General features: G+C 37.3%; 2 protein-coding genes across 4 annotated transcripts; one reads left to right on the forward strand and one right to left on the reverse strand.

Moving 5' to 3' along the window:
* Positions 1-845: 845 nt before the first annotated feature.
* LOC113494548 (kynurenine--oxoglutarate transaminase 3) lies at positions 846-9,132 on the reverse strand. Of its 3 annotated transcripts, none has more exons than XM_026872940.1 (10): positions 8,994-9,132; positions 8,693-8,837; positions 6,012-6,165; positions 5,542-5,668; positions 4,240-4,349; positions 3,579-3,825; positions 3,010-3,176; positions 2,329-2,515; positions 1,611-1,774; positions 846-1,271 (listed from the first exon to the last, which is right to left on the reverse strand). In XM_026872940.1, exons 2-10 carry the CDS (start codon positions 8,746-8,748, stop codon positions 1,206-1,208), a joined length of 1,278 nt encoding a protein of 425 aa, XP_026728741.1. In that variant the 5' UTR covers positions 8,749-8,837; positions 8,994-9,132; the 3' UTR covers positions 846-1,205. The 3 variants fall into 3 exon arrangements, with proteins under 3 accessions (XP_026728741.1, XP_026728740.1, XP_026728739.1); XM_026872939.1 differs by having other exon boundaries at positions 8,693-8,860; XM_026872938.1 differs by lacking the exon at positions 8,994-9,132 and having other exon boundaries at positions 8,693-8,957.
* Positions 9,133-10,190: 1,058 nt separating this feature from the next.
* Positions 10,191-18,970, forward strand: LOC113494547 (kynurenine--oxoglutarate transaminase 3-like). Its single transcript, XM_026872937.1, has 9 exons — positions 10,191-11,379; positions 13,188-13,341; positions 14,215-14,341; positions 14,537-14,646; positions 14,956-15,208; positions 15,601-15,767; positions 16,879-17,065; positions 17,370-17,533; positions 18,031-18,970. The coding sequence occupies exons 1-9, from the start codon at positions 11,204-11,206 to the stop codon at positions 18,100-18,102; spliced, it is 1,410 nt and encodes a 469-aa protein (XP_026728738.1). The 5' UTR covers positions 10,191-11,203; the 3' UTR covers positions 18,103-18,970.
* Positions 18,971-19,210: the final 240 nt, after the last annotated feature.

Here is a 19,210-nt window from a genome sequence, read left to right on the forward strand (position 1 = left end):
AAACAGTCTAGTGATAGACGGACAGACAGCGTTTTATCAATTGAGTAAGACTTCTAAAAAAAAAATCCAAAAACTTGGCAAAAACCATGAACTAAGAAAGAAGGACAATTTTTAGAGATCCGCGGAGGTTTCAAAAATATAATAGTAGTTTTGTTTCAATTCCTATATTTTTCAATTGTATTAGATATTCAACCTATTTTGATTTTGTTTTGAAAAACGTATTTCCTTACGAAGTCCCCTTGTCCACGAATGTCACCATTGAGACGAATCTTCCTACGGCTACGATAGTCACCTTAGAGACGATATCCCCTGGCTACGAATAACGGGTTTGCAAGACGTGTTCCAATGGCTATAATTGTCACTTTTGAGTTGCATGGTCCATCGGCTGAGAATGTCACCTTGGAAACTAAATTCCCGTGGCTACCAATGTCGCCTTTGAAACGATGTCTCATTGGCTACGAATGTTCCCTTTGCGAGGCCCCTTTGTTCCGTTGGTAGGATTGTCAAGACTTCAAATGTTGGCTACAAAAATTAGCTCAAAGGTGTGACTTCCATTGGCATATTACATTCCACAAAAACAAAAAAAGGAGTTATAAAAAATATTTATTTTCTTATATCAACAAAAAACATATACAAAAGTGATTTATTCGTACATAATACAGAGACCACGCGAATCCTCCATTAGACAATTATATTATTAACTTACATCACTAAAAAACTTTAACAAAAATAATGAAATATATTTTCAAAATTAACAATATACTGCTGCAAAACAAAACAAAATCCAACAATTATTATAAAGAATCATAATAGACATTGAGACAAATTAATTTTACTTTTATATGTTAGAAGGCAGTTGCCATATTATTCTATCGTTTAAGGAAATGCTTACTTAAACATAATTATACCAAAAGCCCAAATTAGTATCATATTCACAATTACAATAGTTTTGTAGCTACCTTGGGCCGTATATCCGTATATTCGTCCGTCTTGTATATCCATCTCATTTTAGATTAAAGTTCTAAAATTAGCCACCAGTAGTTTATTTCTGGAATAACTGTGTTAAATGTTTGTTAAAAGTCAAATAAAAATTTGTTATTGTTGAATTAAGTACCTTAATGGAGAATTAACGTCTTTGTAACTCAGCATAATATATAAATACACGTGATATCAATAAGAAATGCGACCAAAGATGGCACAGATGTTTACTGCTTTTTACTTGAGTTCCAGTCCCTCATCAGCTTATCTGCCAAAGCCAGGTTTTCATCTTTCTGCAAGGAGCAAGGAAAAACATCATGGTATAACATTTAAAACAAATTCGTATCGAAACTATGCTATCGAATTAGTTAAACAGAGGCGTACAAGCAAACAATCTGTTATAGTCTAGTGGTTTGAAGCTACCCTGAAAATGTCAACCTCCTAGCTTATCGGGAAGTGCCTCAAAATTGAGTTGCAAAAATCCAACCGGAACGACAAACAAACAAGAAAGTGAGTGTTTAGAAACATGGGAAAAAAACATAATATGCCTTGCAGGGCATTAAGTTCACCTTATGTACTACAATTGTGCATGAAAGTTTAAATAAATAAACGATATATTCAGGGTAACATACCTTGATAAAGCAGAACCTAGCATAATTCTCTCCTAGATTCTTGTTCTGTTCTGAGTAGAAGGCGCTCGGCGGTATGGCCAGCACTCCAGCCTCCTTCGCAAACTTCTTTGTGAATCTGTAGTCATTGTACCGGTCTGATTCCTTAGACAAGTCGATTTTGTCGCCTGAAAAAACAACAATAATTAATAGAAGTTCTACGATATTTCTATTCTATATTTGAAAAGGAAAGACAGCGTTCTATGATGAGAATTTATTGCGAAGTTTCTTCTCTACGTTAAAGTGCTTAGGAAGCGGCGAGGAGCGGGCGATATGGGGTGCTGTCCAATATAACCGGCGTCCGCGTAAATTGTTCATAATAATGATGTTCCTTTGTCTAAAAAGTGTTGTCCATATTACATAATCATTGTAATGCTCCGGAATAACATCCCCGAGGTGTACAAAACCTATGATTAAAAATGGAGGTAGTTAGCTAGTAATAGCTTCAGCCAAACGCGAGGTAATCTCGGACAAACATACACACATACATACAAACAAACTGAAAACGTCCTTTATTTGAAGTCGCTAAAAAAAATATCATGCTTCCAATTTTTTTCTGCACGTTTTTTTGCTTTTTGGAGCTTTACTAATAGGGCTGGCTCCGTTTGCAAAATAACTGCAAACATTAGCACCTCAAAGCGAAAATATAGGTGCAAATAAATAGAAAATTCAATCTACTCACCCAGCTTAGTCCAGTCAGCGATGATGAAGTATCCAGCTTCAGGGACGTAAGGGTTGAAGCCGTTCTCTTTCAGGGACTTGACGACAAAGTCTCGCTTTGGTAACAGTTCCCGGGCAAGAGATCTGAGGTAGCAGTCCGGTGAGTCGCGACGAGACAACTCGAACTCTAATGAACGGGCGATGGCTTCCTGGAAGAGGAATTGGGGTATTGAAAATATACACAACAAGTAAATTATGGAATCAATAAAAAAAACTATTTCGAAATGAATCAACGAAAAAATCTTTCTTAATCATTTTGTTTTAAGCAGCTGACCTAAAGGTCAGCAAAGGTCCTTCTGCGCGGGCTGATTTATGAATCTAAACCATCTAGGACGCCAGCCAAACGTACACAAAGGAACAACAGCCGTTTAAGAAGAGTTCAGTGACATTAACATACTTATTTATATACAGACATATTGCCAGGGTTTCATTGAATTCACTTCCTCCGGTATAGCAGTCAGCACTACTAACTACTAGATAAACAGGCCAGTGAAGCCTACAGGCTACTGTATTTCTCAGACTCATATGTTTGCATTTGTGAGCCAAGCACGCTACTTTGTAGACCATACCACACATATTTTTCTCTCTCCCACTTCTCATATAAATTAAATTTCAAAACCCAAGAAGCAAGACCCTTCCTTACCTGCACGGGAGTACAGCAGGTGTAGACACAGTTCTGATGGACGACCTGCAAGTTCCTCATGAGGGCAGCTGGTCCGTACGCCCAGCCCGTCTTCCAGCCGGTGACTGAGAACGTCTTGCCGGCTGAGCCGATGGTTATCGTGCGATCCCACATACCGGGGAGGGTCGCTGTGGAGAGTTATTAATTTGTTAGGTAATTTATATACAAAGTAGTAAAATAAATAACAACAGACATTTACACAAACAGTTACAGAAAAGAATTACAGTTGAATATTTTAAACCTCAGGTGGGAATCGGACCAGGCAAAAAGCGCCCGTAGATTTTTTTTTAGAAAACAACTTAGTTTATCAGATAAGTTATCGAAGTCGTAGTAACACCTATGTGTTCCATACTGTTTGTCATTTATAAAGAAATATACATTTAAGGAATTCACTAAGTAGTTTCATTCTTAAGTACGATTTTACTGGTTTATAGCCATCTGTAAAACTCGATCAAAATAGCAGCAACGACAATAAACAAAACTGAACCTTACTCCTTTGTCATAAGACAAAAAATAGCTCGACAACTTACCGATCCTAATATGCTTCTTGGGTTCAAAGACCATCCACTCATAAACCTCATCAGCTACGCAGAGTACGTTGTACTTCTTGCAGAGGTCTGCCACCATCTGAAGCTCTTCCATTGTGAAAACCTTGCCGGTGGGGTTGTGGGGGGTGTTCAGGATTATCATCTTTGTGCGATCGCTGAAGAGGGACTCCAACTCGGCTTTGTCGAGTACCCATTGTGCTGACGTTTGAGTTTCGCTGTCTGTTACTTTCTATGGGATAGAAGAATCAAAGTGTTAGGAATCTGGTAATGGGCGATCGGACTAGCGACTGAGAATTCCGTATAGTAACAAATTTGCAAAAAATAAGGTCATGGTCGAATGGTGAAAATTTTAATAAACTAGCTATCTATTCACGAGATAGTGACGGACGGACAGACTGAACAGGGAGTCTTAGTAATAAGGTTACCATGCAATTAAAATCAAATCCAATGAGATTGATGGGGAGTTTAGTATTAGTAGATGTCAGTTATTCTGATAAAAAGTAGGATGACTTTTATTATAGTGAAACTGATTTAATTGGTGGCACATCCAGGCTTACCGCAGACACACTCTTGGTATTTACAAGCGTAAGGGACTAAACGACTTGTTGAATTAAACTCTATTAAGGTGGATTAGAGTACTTACTGGTTTGAGTGGTATAAACCGGGCAACACCGCCGGCGCATTTGATCATGAACTCGTAGCAGTCGAAGAACGGCTCGATGACGACCACCTCGTCACCTTCATCCACGTGACCTGTCAACAACCATACATATATTATAGAGCATTTTGTTATGATTTTATTTTGTAGGCTGGGAAATCATCGAATGACTCCTTCCGCTTTGAGTTGAGCGGAGGAGAATGTTAGACTCCTACTGACTTAAACATACCCAGATTACTTTCTTGGCTCTTCGTATACCGGGGCCACGATAGACGCTGCCCCGGCAGGTAAATACCATGTACAATATAGACAGAGCCGTCAAAAAAACGTGACAAAATCGTTTTTGATATGCCGACGAATTAACTTGTGAAATACATACCCGTTAGGATTTTTTGCTCTTGTATCGTCACATTCGTACATACCACACTACTTACTTACTTACTTAGAATACGTTCATTATTACTATTAGGGTTAAAAAAAAAATCCCAAAACGTCATAATGTCTTAAAACTACGTAGGTGAAACTTATAGCTGGACAGACAGGATTGCCACATCGTTAAAGCTCATAACCTGTAACGTGGCAACCCTAACAACAATACTACTACTACGTACTACTATTACTAACGCATTCAGACGTCACGCCAATTTGACATTTGATTACGAATGAGATAATAAAGTGTTTTATGACGGATGTGGATAATCGCGATAAATACTGACATATACAGTTTCATGGGATTAAACTTAATTCTCCTATGACAGGACGATGGAGAAAAAATTCTATTACGAGAAAATGGTGACGTTGGACAGTTGTTGTTCTATCATTATCATCCACAGCCAGTACCCTCCCACTGCTGGGCATAAGCCACTCCTTTATCGTGCCGATTTCTAGGGTCCTGTGCCAGCCTCATCCAGATTCGACACGAAACCTTTACTATGTCATCGACACATCTTGCTCTATAGATAAGTTAGTTTAAATGATATAATTTATTTTACTAAATAAATAAGTCAAGTCTAACTAATGAAAGGGATATTGTTTTGTCCAGGTTACTGGGTTGAAGAGATCAGATAGGCAGTCGTTCCTTGTAAAACACTGGCACTTTGCTGGGAAAAGGCTAGGCCGATATTTCAATAACTTAAATATCAGATCTATACCATTTAACACTAAGCTTTACAGTAACGAATAAGTGTATGTTTACAGAACTGAATGATTTTTTGGTGAACTACATAATGTGCCAGTTCTATAAGTGCAGAAATTCTGGATTTCAAAGAGTTCAGTTCAACTGCTTACCTAAAATAGCTGAGTAAAGGGCCTCGTAAGCACCAGCTGTGACCAAAATCTCATTCTGAGGGTCAATCTGTCTGTTTACTAACGGAGAGTATAGTTTTGATAAGTTCGCAACCAGTGTAGGGTGACCCTGAAAGGAAAAAGCAAATTTAAATAGATAGCGGCAAATTGAAATTGTATTTCGAGTGGTTAAGGTTGAATTTTAAAAAGCAAGGGTTGCATTAAAAGGAAACAATAATTCCATATGATCAATGGTATTAGTGATGTTACGAAAATATATTTCTAACATTTGTGTATGCTAATATTAGTGAAGTAGGATTTAATTGGGGTGAATTACATTTTATGGTTTGTTATAAAGGACAATTGGAAATCTGACTTCCAGACAAATACAGGATGTAGAACACTTGCAAATACTTATTCTGTTTTGCAGATACTGAAATTTCTTGAAATGAATAAGTACTATTTATACTTACAAATCCTCTAGTATATTGATTTAAAAGTGGGTTGTCACTTGTGGTGATCTGAGCCAGGTTCTTTGTCACATGATCAGGTGAATGGTAGTCGGGGAAGCCCTGCCCAAGGTTCACTTTCGGCTTGTATTCAGCAGCTAATTGAATGTACTCCACCCTAGGAACAAAATAAATGGAAATAAAAAATATTTACAACATTAGTTCACCCCATAAAAATAATGAAAATATGGTTTTTATAATACAAATATGGTGAAACATGTAAAATGTGGGGGTAATAACGTCACTTGTCGGTAAAAAAGAGCAATGACACGTGACGTCACACGAAATTTTAAATTAGCGTAACATTATATTTTGTTGTATACAAGATAAACAGGAAAAGAGGAGCTCGTGGCTAAGCTATAACCGCATAAGTGAATCGATCACGGGTTAAGCTATGCTTGACGCGGTTGGTCCGTAGATGGGTGACCATCTTTGTCATAACGAGTTCCTCCGTGTTTCGGAAGGCACGTTAAATTGTGGGTCCCGGCTGTTATTCCTACATCTTTGACAGTCGTTACAGGTAGTCAGAAGCTTGAAAAAGTCTGACAGCCAGTCTAACCAAGGGGTATCATGTTGCCCAGATAACTGAGTTGAGGAGGTCAGATAGGCAGTCGCTCCTTGTAAAACACTGGTACTTAGCTGAAACCGGTTGGACTGGTAGCCGATCCGAACATAGTTGGGAAAAGACTGGGCCAATGATGACAAGATAAAAGGAAAAATACGTATCCGATATTTTACGGAAATAAACTGGACGGGATTTATTTCTTTTTAGTCTAATACCCAATTAGGTTCGCCGTTGCATAGTTTCAACCTTAGACAACATTAATTGAATAGAATGCAATGTTTTATCTATCGTCAAAGTACCACATTCTTAACACATTATTAACTGTATCCGATTTAATGGCCTAATAATATCCAACTACCTTACTTATGCATTTCACTGAACCGTAGTTCACATATAACCATTTCTATTGTTTTCCTGTTTTATTAGTAGGTATGTTAGTTAAGCCATTGTTACAGATATGTTGGTTGACTGGAAGAGAATGCTTCAGGCATTAAGTCCACTTTTGTGCATTGTTAATATATAAGAAGTGGAAATAAATAAATGAATTTTCAGTTGACTACAAATAAGCTGTTTAATCTTGAAAAATTACGTTTGACTACTATCAACCCCTTCTCCTGTGCAGGTCTGCGAGTGGAGTTTTCTTATGAAATAAGCAGCACACTTTTGCTGTATTTGTATTTCTATTATCAATTGTGTTTATGATATAAGACTTCACTGTTTTGATAAAAAATCTTAGTATTTATGACTATACAAATGTACATAATTGGACTGTTTGTATTTGTGCTATCTCTAGCATGCTAGCTAGCTATGAATCTCTCACTTTTATAGGATGTTCTGACATGTTTGTGCTACAGAAATCAATTATCTTACTGTACTAGATGGATTTAATTCTTTACTTCCCATTATTTTAGCCTTTATTGCCCATTGCATCATGCCATGGCCATATATTTCATTTAAAAAGGCTGAAGCTATCAACATTTTTATCTTATAGGGTTCATATTACAATTACGAGTCCTCTATCTTTGCATGATAGCTATCATCGTTCGTCATTTGTCTAGCTAGACAGACAATGAATTTCTATTGCTGCTCATCAATACAAACAATTAATAATAACAAAAAGTAATGAGCAATGTTTTGTCAACTTATTATTTAGACAGATTTTTTTAGACTTTTTAAGGAATCCTTATGCCACAAATCTTTTTCAACATGTTTTATATTCTCACCATGTACAATGGGTATTTCATAAGTTGTTTAAGACACCAGAAGTTATTATCTGATATCAATGAGTATTTATGTAACCCTTGACCTGGGATGACTATTGCTATCACCAATGATATGAAACTAAATAAAATTGACCAAGGCTATGTTCAAAAGTATCTTTATTTGGTTTACTATTATTTGGGCAAAAGTTAAATTGAATAGAAAGTTGATTTGTTAAAAAAACCATCTATAAAATACAATTCAGAAGTAATTATTAACTGTAATGTAAAAAGTTTGCATAAATACTTCATTTAAAAGACAGCCTCAAACCTTTTTTTCTGTTTTAAGCTTCATACATTTTAGAATCAGAATCAGAATCAGATATTTATTTGAATCACGATTTTAATACATAGACACTTTAAATATTTTTTTAATAAGAACAAGAAATGTTAATAAGCTTAATGCTAGTAAAATGTTCAATTATTGAGTGTAGTGTTATTATTTTAGTTGGCTTGTAAATTACTAGATTGCTCTGTTCATTTTAAATGCGGAAACTCATTTAAGGTTTCAAGCAAGTACACACCATTCATTTAAATTGTTATCGTATGTACTGTAGATTAAAATAATAAACTACTTATTTATTCAATTTAAATGTAGAATAGTATTTGTTATCAACAAACAACAATACCCGTTTAAAAACATTACAAAAGACCTGCCAACAAGGCCTTAAACAGAATAATACCTTCATATTAATGACTGTTAACTACGCGATAATAATTCATAAACACACAAATGAACTAATTAATCAACAAACTTATGTAACATGAACAGTAAAGTATGAATTATCTTTATGACGTAATGTGTTCTTATATTCACTTACCAGACGCTCTTTTCGCCGGCGCCGTAGCGGGCAGGTAACTTGAATTTATCGGCCATCACGCTAGCTGTACTAATGTTCTTAACCACACTGTTGAATTTCTTGAGATCCACAGCTCCACTGCGCCCTATCACACTGCCACTAACTGCTGTGAACAACGTTTGCCCCCCTCTAAACATAGTTACGGTTATAATAAATAAATGATAAACGTAGATAATCGAGAAACTAAAGTTAACCTATAATGACATGACATTAAAAACAAATTGTCAAGTCAAACTGATAAGAAATTAAGATTGTTACTCACTGTATTTTAATTTCTAGTAAAAACTAATCAACAATCAATGTAAATCAGGAATATTATATTAGATAATACGATTAAATTGAGGAGATAAAGACCGAATACAACGGTTCCTTTACTTGTATGTTTTTAATTCAGTCGTTTAATGAGACAACCAGGCTTATGTCAAAATAAACCATATGTCAACTGTCAACACAATTTATCTACGTGTCAAATACAGATGACGTTTAGAACTATCGTCAGGAAATAAGCAGGTTAACGTTGAATAAACTAATTATTTTTATACGTTTGATGTAAACACCTATGTGTTTATGCCTAGTGACTGCTAGGGATTCGTTCTTAAGAAACATACAAATTAAAGTAGGCGATATCGTGACAAGAGTAACGGTACTTAAATGGATTAAACAATCGGTGTTTCTCCTTCTCTGTCTCATAATTATGCTATGCTCTCCCAAACAGAGTCCAAAAATTTTCTCTTTATTATACTATGCACCACCTAATGTAAACTAAAAAATGAACATTTGAAACGCAAAAGGTTGCATGAGTTGGGCCTGAAACTTAACCAGACGTAATAATGGCTGACGAAGTAAATTTATAACTGAATAGTGGTTTAGAAGGTATAAACCCAGGAAGACCGAGGTTGAGATTAGCAGACGATATAGATGATAGTAGGAATAGATGGATGCGTAGGGCAAGAAACAGTAGAATGGCGTAAACGAAGTGAAGCAGTGCGTTTTCTAAGGCTGATGATAATGATTAGGAATTCTTTAATGAACTCCGTGTAAATCTAGGTGAAATAAAGTGCCTCCATTTTTACAATTCACAAACAAGTGCCAATGCAAATTATTTACATTGTTATCATAAACTATAGATTAGATAAAACCAGTCAAGAAAGCTGAAGGTTTCGTACAAAATGGGGAAGAAAAAAATCCCTTTTTTATAACCCATGCTTGAATTTATTCGTCACCCACAAACAAATTGATGACCGTTATAACCGATGTTTACTTGATTTTTAGTAGGTATGTAATTTTAATATAGCAGCAACAGAAGTAAATCATAATAATATGCAACTGTCTAGATAATCTAGGTACATGTATGCGACAGAGACATACATATAGAGGAAAACATACCATCACTAGTAATAAGGTTCCGTTATAATCCTTTGGGAACGGATCCCTAAAAATATAAGTGGCAAATACTTACAGAAAATTGCGTATATTTGCGTGCTAAGTATTCAAGTATAAGTACTCAAGCCACACAACTAATTACACAATATATTCAAACCTCTCGTTGAAAACACTTTAGCATCTCAAATGTCATAATGACAGAACAAAAAACATTAAAGAAACAGCCAGTGCTTCCTGAGAAGATTATATGAGAATTTTGGTATCGTCAATACTCAATAATTTAATGCTATTGGACCTATTTTGAAATTTTCTGTGACTTCGCTAAACATTGACCTCTCGATATGACGGTAACATTTATTGAATTGAATCGTTACAGAAGTTTGTACAATTCTCTGCCTGCTGTATATTTTAAAATAGTGACTAAGACCTGGTAAGATGCTTCGGATATTCCCGCCTTCCAGATGATCACTGCAAATGGCTGGCAACTTGATTTTTAGGTTCCTACCTATCCGAAGGGCAAGAACAGCAGCCTATTAAGTACTAGGGCTCCGCTCTCGATTAAAGCTATATTACAAAGTGAAATAAACAACAACTGATTCGTCCTCCCTTCATTTTTCCTTAGTATCACCCTGGATTCTATTTTACTGTCGTGTAGTAATCATCCAGTGTAAATTCCACAGGAATAGAGAGGCCCCGCTGGGCCCCCGAAGGTTGTCATGCTCTCTGCTCACCACTAATTGTTGGTTAGACGGTCCTAGCCTATGCTCCCGCTAACTAAAAATATTGAACATCATGAGAATTTATATAGAGAATCATTTGAATCGTAAGCGATCTCAATCTCGTCAATACAATCGTAATACATCTAGATCTTCTCAAATACGAGTACGCCTGTTGACAATGTACCTTTTTTAACACATAAAAACTACGTTGATTACTCAAAATAAGGAACTGAAACTCAAAATACAATGAGTTACAATCTTAATTTTCTATCAGTTTGATTGACAATTTGATTTTAATGTCATATAATTTTTATGCTCTTTACAGTTCCTCGATTTTGTAACATTTTTATTGTTTATCATTTTTACAACTATGTTTAAAGGGGGGCAAACGTTGCTTAAAGCAGTTAGTCGTTGTGTAGGCCGTAGTAATGCTGTGAAACTCAAAAGATTCAACAATGTGCCTAAGAATCAGTTTAACACAGCGAGCGCGATGGCCGATAAATTCAAGTTACCTACTCGCTATGGCACCGGTGAAAAGAGCGTCTGGTAAGTGAATTAGGGAATAATAGACCTTTCTAACCTTGAACATTAACTTTTATAAACTAAAATAAATGACAAAAAAAACGACACCTAACGTCAACCTGTCAACGCCGATTTTTTTCTGTTCTATCCACATAAAATTTAAATATTTTATATTTTTAACCAACAATACCTACAAACAAGATAGTTTGACAGTTATTGCATTTATTAAAAAATTGTTTTGTTAAAAAAATTGCCATAAAGACATACGTCAACAAATATTCAGAAGAGAACACGATCAGCGCTTCCATCATTCCCCGACGTCACCGGTCTGCCAAGCACCGGCCGGACGGTGGTCCACTTCGACAGCTGCAGTCGAGCAGTACATACCCATATGTAGGCAGAGAAGACGCCAACTGCCGAGCAGACCTCCCACTTCCGTTGGTCAAATGCGCTGATCTGGACTCCTCAGATAAATGAGAATGTCATGCGCGGCTTACTTATAGCTCTTTGGAGAGAAGAAATAATGTCACAGCGTAGCGTACTAGAGTGCTGACTCTGTTTCCGACTCTTGGAACGGACGTCGAAGTATCGGTCTAGCGTCTGTTGGATCAAGCGCGGATCATCTGAGGCAAAACTGGGTCGGTTTCTAGTCTTACTCGATTCATCCCCAATCTTGTATTTAAAATGGTCGTGAAGTATGGTTTGAGGAGGTGCGGGATAGGAAATCGTGGAACGAGGTGGTGGAGGACTTGACAGCTGTGGAATACTATAGTCTAGAAAGACCTCCTTCAAGCCCTTATAACTACGGGTTGAATAACGCGACGTTGGACGGATTGCGTTCTGAAATGCAGATAAGTTCGTCCCCAGTACTCCGCCTGAAGCGGTAATGTCTAGCACGCTGTTTACCAACCTTTTCAGTGAGGAAGACTGCTACCGAACTGCTGCCGTCGCCTGGTACCTGTACTCAGGGCAATGATCTAATTAATAGTTTCTGGACTGATATTTATTTTATATTGGTAGAGTTTTGGCCGCGATAAAAAAGATCTGTAATCTCCCATTTGCTGTATTTTTATGTACATAAATAATGATGATAACAAATAAAGTTTGATTTGATTTTGATATGACCTGAAAGTTTTTTTTCGATAAATTGCGATCCGATAATGCAGTTAATGTCAGGGCAAAAGTTTAATCTTTTTAAAAAGCCGTTTCTACTATCATCTACTTAAAAATTGGGCAAGATTCACGATGCCAATATTATGTACTTACTTATCATTCAATGACCATAGACCAGTCACCCAAGGTCAAAGGTTACACGTATATGTTGTAATATATTACAATATGTTGTATTATATTACAACATTGCTGGTTTATTTTACATGGTATCTGTAGAACAATAAATATGATGAAATATTTTATGGTATGAAATTACCTAGATGACGGATGAGTCGATAACCTCTGCCTTTTTATGTTATTAATAACATATTTTGACAAAAATATAGGATAGTGGATATTTTTTACTGCTCCAACCTCAATTTTAGGAATTTCAGAATTGAAAAAGTGACATATTTCACCTCCATGCATCCACATCTACAGATCAACCGATTTTAATAAATAATTTGTTATAGTGTGTGTCCAAAACTGATTCCTGTTTTTAATTGCAAAACGTACCTAAAATGGAACAATTTAAAACTCGGACTTGTGACTTGAGCCCCGACCGAGAACCCAAATCTGACGGTCTGTCCCTGTCTCATTGCGGAATATTGTTCGCTTCGCAGTGTTTCCTGCGCATTATCAAATGAATGATTTCTATTTGCATTTTTTTTTGTACACAGGGTGGAGTATATTCAATTGGCTCTCGACCACAAGCCAAAAGCAAACCTTGGACAAGGTTTCCCCAACTTCTATCCACCTGACCACATCACAAACGCACTGGCAGCGGCCGCTACCAGTAAAAATCCACTTTTGAACCAATATACTAGGGGATTTGTAAGTATAAAATGTATAAATAAGAAAGACACCCACACTCCGGAAAAGCATTCGTGGATCAAACGCTTTTCCTATGCGGATAAAACGAACCCGCGACATGTCGCGCACAGTGGGTCTGGCTTGGTGACCTCAACCACTAGGCTATTCTTGCAGTCAAAATTATCGAGAGTAGACGGTAAAAGCTTATTAAGGTGGTTAACACATTGCCACGCTGTATTATCAGCGTGCGTATTATCAGATGCGCATGTTGTTGGAGACGTACTGCCCCTCTATTCAAGTGAAATATATTATCTACTAAGTATATTATAGTTAACGTGAATAAAAAAACTCGAATGTATAAAGATAATAGGTAAAAGTTTCGACTCATGAAAACGAAATTTCATTTCCATGAATCTATCAATTGAAGAATTTTCACTTGCCTAGAGGGAAGATCTTCATAATGGTGCGGGTTATTTAGGCACTCCATTACGATCTGTGTTCCCAAGCAGCGTGTAAATATATTAATGCATACCTTACCCCATATATGCGTCGCTGATATCTATTCCGTATTATTTTGTATTTAATGTGATAACGCCTATACTTAGGTACCTACATGTTCAGTAATGGTTTCTTCCTAAATTTGTCATTAACCATTTTTCTTGTTCTGTCTTGTTCTATCTTTTTCTCATTCAAGATAAATTTAAATTTAAGTAATCTAAGTTTTCTTTGCTCAGTGTTTTAAATTTCTCTTAAGGAGTTTGGCTAATAACCAGGGTACGCTGGCTCGTCTTTGCGTGTGTGAAAAGGCAAATTAATGAATAGGTTGTCTGTCGGTGTCTCGCTGGCACAACGGCAAGTCTTGTTTTCATCGGTTAATGTGTTTGATGCTTTCAGGGTCACCCCAGATTGGTTAACAGCTTAGCAAAACTGTATTCGCCTTTAGTTTGCCAGAACCTTAATCCGCAGACTCAGATTTTAGTCACAATCGGTGCATATGAGGCCCTCTACACAGCTATTTTAGGTAAGCAGTTGAAAACTGAAATATTTCAAATATTACTGCAAGTTCTTGGGGAAATATGACTCCTTTCCGGGCAATGCCATTGATTTTTACTTATCAGCATACTTACTTATATATTGAAGCGATTTCTGAGCATAAGCTGACGGCAAAATGTATCTTGCCTACCTACTCATTCTGAACTCATTCCGACGTTGTCAGGTCACGTGGATAGAGGAGACGAGGTGATAGTCATTGAACCTTACTTCGACTGCTACGAGTTCATGATAACTCGCGCCGGCGGCACTGCCAAGTATATACCTCTGAAACCAGTAAGTCCTTTCGAGAAACTCAAACCTTCCGGGCGCTTCTCAGTTTGATAATTTAAATGCATCTGTAGAACTGTAAGTAAAATCCTAGATATTTACAATGGACATAAATTTGCTTCATAATTGTGACTTTAATCGCATTGGCTCGAGGAGGGGCTACGACTAAATACTTGAAAGCTGAGAAAATGCATCATAACACTTTTCGCCATAACTGTCAAAATGTAAAAACCAGTTCTATTAAAAGTATCCATCCAAATCTCTGGGTTTTTTGCGCCTATTTCTTCTTTATTTAACTGCAATTTTTTTACATAGGTACCAGATCCTAACTGTGGAAATAACTTAACGTCAGCAAACTGGAAGCTTGACATGCAGCATTTGGAGTCGCTCTTCAACTGCTGCACAAAGATGATTATCCTGAACACCCCCCACAACCCCACCGGCAAGGTCTTCACAATGGAAGAGATGCAGGTTATAGCATGTCTCTGCCAGAAGTTCAACGTCATCTGTTTGGCAGATGAAGTTTATGAGTGGCTGGTGTTTGAACCGAAACAGCATGTTAAAATGGGTAAGTTGTCTAATTACTTTATATTTGTTTTAACCTTTTTACTATCAAGGGTCCGACCCTTAGACCAAGGTCTTTTACTGAAATCTGCTGCCTGTCCCAGGAGACTTGTGCGCTTCTGAAGATTGGATGGCTTTACAGATAGCCTCCCAAAGTCACCCAACGCACATTGTGAGGAACGAAAAGTGAACCTTCGCCAAATATTAGACAGAACTTTTTTCTAGGGTTCTGGTCTCAAGCTACTTAGATTGTAAAAAACTAATAGCAAACGATATTTAATCAATTTTATTTTGTTGAAACTGTATGTTGTAACAACGAAAAGCTTAGTAACATAAAAGTCAATAATTTTATTTCTATTCATATTTTACAATTTTTTCGAATTTGTAAATCCCCAGCGACCTTCCCCGGCATGTGGGAGCGCACGCTTACGATCGGATCAGCGGGGAAGATGTTCTCAGTGACTGGCTGGAAGACGGGCTGGTTATATGGCCCCGCAAATCTTATATATAACTGCACAGTCGTACATCAAAACTGTGTCTACACCTGCCTTACCCCGATCCAGGTCAGTTTTTGAAGAAATACCATGGTTTTTCATCCTAAGGTCAAAAAACTACAACTGTTGCTTTCAACTCTCACTCAGTTGCATTTTTTTGAGGACATGAGCAACAGGTGCTTGTAATTTTATTAGTACTTACAACTGCAATTAAAGGTTCCATCACTAAGTGCACGAGCATAAGGACTCCGGTAACCGTTATTAAATGAATTATTAACTGAGACATCAACGGCAACCACTATCCTATCGCGGGTCTGCTGGTAAAGATATTTTTATTAAATAAGCAGCACCATTCATCATTGGCCTAGCCTTTTCCCAACTATGTTGGGGTCGGCTACCAGTCCAACCGGTTTCAGCTAAGTACCAGTGTTTTACAAGGAGCGACTGCCTATCTGACCTCCTCAACCCAGTTACCTGGGCAACACGATACCCCTTGGTTAGACTGGCTGTCAGACTTTTTCAAGCTTCTGACTACCTGTAACGACTGTCAAAGATGTAGGAATAACAGCCGGGACCCACAATTTTACGTGCCTTCCGAAACACGGAGGAACTCGTTATGACAAAGATGGTCACCCATCTATAGACCAACCGCGTCAAGCATAGCTTAACCTGTGATCGAATCACTTATTCGGTTATAGGTTAGCCACGATCTCCTTATTAAATAAGCAGCACCATTTTCTATATTTCTGCTGGTTTGTACATAAACTATTAAACAAATGAATAAGTAAGTATAATGAAAGTATTGATTGCTCGGTCAGTGACCATGATTACTTACTTCGAAGCTTCGGTAAATCGGGAGTTTGTCTTGCTGTTTAAAATTGTTCGTCCTTTTCAGTCACAACGCCATAACAGCGCGAGAGCGTGATGCCACACGACAAAAAAAGCCTTGTATATTTTCTGCGGTAGAAGTCCTCGTGGACTTTTTCACCTTGGGGGGAGGAACAGGGGTTTGTCCTTTTAGTCAGGGGTCAAATGGGAACGCTTTCGCAGACCACCGCGAAATCAAGGGTTACCCCATCCCAAACCCTACCAAAAATTATTCAGCCCACACACACACACATCGTGCGTACAAGACTTACAACCCCTGTTACCCTTTCCAAAATTCCGTTGATTTCTCCAGGAAGCTATCGCCTCGACCATAGAATACGAGTTGGCTCGTTTTAACACCCCAGAATGCTACCTCAGATCCCTATCCAAAGAACTTGTACCAAAGCGAGACTACCTCGCCAATGCCCTGAAGGAGAGCGGGTTCATCCCTCATATCCCCGACTCGGGATACTTTATGATGGCAGACTGGAGTAAACTGGGTGAGTAGAACAGTTTTCGATTTTATTCCTGTTAGAGATTAGCGACTAATGTTAATAGTTTAGTAGATTTGGAATTGCTTCTGCTGATGCTTTATCCGTCCATCCGTATTGTACTGAAAAGTCACGTCAGTTTTCGAATAGGAAAGATATGGAACGAATTTAATTATTTGAAATTGAAACTCAGCGACTGTAACATATCGTTTTTAATACCCTTGTAAAGGAAATAAATTTATTTTTGAACAGAAACCGCACGTCACTAAATCACTTTACACCAGTTCTTCTTTAATTCGGAAATTTATTTCAGCGGACAAAATCGACTTGTCTAAGGAAAAGGATGAGTACGCTGACTATAGGTTCACGAAGAAGTTTGCTAAAGAGACTAGCGTTCTTACATTACCGCCGAGTGCTTTCTTCTCGAAAAAGAGCAAGAAACTAGGAGAGAACTTTGCAAGGTTCTGCTTCATCAAGGTATGTTAACCTGTAAACATGGACAAGGACTTTATACAACCTTTTCTTTATGACTTTTTGTCTCATTTCCACATTATATACTGAGAATGTAACGTGATCTAGGAGCCTCTATAGTTTTTACTTCTTCGTGACTAAAACTTAAAATGACTCATCCAATTTGACAAGATGCAGTGAGAAGTTTTGAATACAAATATATCCCCACGGACAAAACACAAATGATCGTGTTCATCACAAAAACAGGTCTTGGCCTACCACAAAAACATACTTATGTCCTGTGTTTGATTCCTAAATCAAAGGCAGGACGACTTTTATGGAAGTAGGGCCACTAGCTCCTTGTTAACAGGCCAAATACCTACCGACACCATTCCTACCTTTTAATTTAACCTGCCCCAGTCTTCTTGTATTTCTCTATAAACACGTAAGCAAATTTGATAACAGATTTTAGATATAAATCTGTTTTAGTGACAATGTTATTTCATGATAGATTTTCCTTGCAGCAAGACGAAAACCTGGCAACGGCTGCTAAACAAATGAAGGACTGGTTTTGTAGTAAAAAGTTGAAAAGTTAAAGTGTAAAGTTTCTCTGAGCAGGTCTCGAGTAAGGTCGGCCACAGACTGTAGAGTTTGGTTTTTGATTACTTGGGGTTGGGTAGGTAACCGGCAGAAAAGGTGTATTATGCAGTGTCTTAAACCTTTTAAAGTGTAAGTCAATGGGGCTCAATTTTACAAATGAACAAAATAGGGTATTTACAAATAAAATCATATCAATTGCCGGTCAATTTAAATGGTTCTTAATTCTTGCCAGATGCTTAACCCCTAGTTAAAAAACATACATTGCGCCTGCCAATTACACTAGTTTTAAAGTACAACATGCTAAACTATTCTGATCAGGCGTTTCAACATACGTAGGAGTATCTGGCAAAAGGACTTTTAACAAATATCCGGCAATGGATGAAGCATTTCAAGAGTTACTCCGAAGAAGAGTTAAAAAATGAGCCTTGCACATACACGAATTTTAAGTAGACACTATATTTGACACCTTAATTAAACTAATGTCCTCTCAATTAAACACAGTCCAAACTCTGTAGTTGCTGGTCGTTCTTACTTGTGTCGGAGGCAGAAACAGTGTAGCTTTAATCTTTTATTGAAGGTCTATATATATATTCTCGAAGGTCGAACTGTCGTAGGACCGGTCTTTAAATATGGTTTCGATAGCATGTTACTTAACTATTGTATTCAAAAAACATGAAATAGTTGTTATTTTTATTGCTGCAATCTAGTAGGTATAATTGATGAATATTTGAGTTGAATCTTTCGATGTTTTTTTTGTGTAGACGTCGAATCCAAACGTGCTCACGACCCAACGACTGCATGGCACGTTAAAAATGCCACTTTTTGAAGTATGTACTTATCTCTTAATAAACTTGCAAAAATATAGTTGTGGTGTTTTCTTTTCCCATTTTTTTTTACCATGACCCAAACTATACGTAGTTATTCTGACCAAGTACAAGTCGGACTTACAGAAGACGTTCCATGTTGGGTTCATGGTTTTAGATGGAGTTTGGAGGGCAGCAGGTTAACCCCCTCAAATTATCTGATTCCGAACTACGGAATATAAAGCCTCCACTTACTGAAAACAGCCTCCAGTTTAGGGTATGCGCAGACGAGGGATTTTTG

Source organism: Trichoplusia ni, chromosome 5 (genome assembly GCF_003590095.1).
Source record: "Trichoplusia ni isolate ovarian cell line Hi5 chromosome 5, tn1, whole genome shotgun sequence".
Lineage (NCBI taxonomy): Eukaryota > Metazoa > Arthropoda > Insecta > Lepidoptera > Noctuidae > Trichoplusia > Trichoplusia ni.

Bases quoted from the DNA above. Each gene is read 5' to 3' on its own strand.
- LOC113494548 (XM_026872938.1), bottom strand. From the start codon at position 8,868: ATGTTTAGAGGGGGGCAAACGTTGTTCACAGCAGTTAGTGGCAGTGTG. The intron at 1,775-2,328 runs GTGAGTAGATTG...TTGTTTTTTCAG, and splicing joins CGCTGACTGGACTAAGCTGG to GCGACAAAATCGACTTGTCT. The intron at 1,272-1,610 runs GTATGTTACCCT...TGCTCCTTGCAG, and splicing joins CTAGGTTCTGCTTTATCAAG to AAAGATGAAAACCTGGCTTT.
- LOC113494547 (XM_026872937.1), top strand. From the start codon at position 11,204: ATGTTTAAAGGGGGGCAAACGTTGCTTAAAGCAGTTAGTCGTTGTGTA. The intron at 11,380-13,187 runs GTAAGTGAATTA...TTTTGTACACAG, and splicing joins ACCGGTGAAAAGAGCGTCTG to GGTGGAGTATATTCAATTGG. The intron at 15,209-15,600 runs GTAAGTTGTCTA...GTAAATCCCCAG, and splicing joins GAAACAGCATGTTAAAATGG to CGACCTTCCCCGGCATGTGG.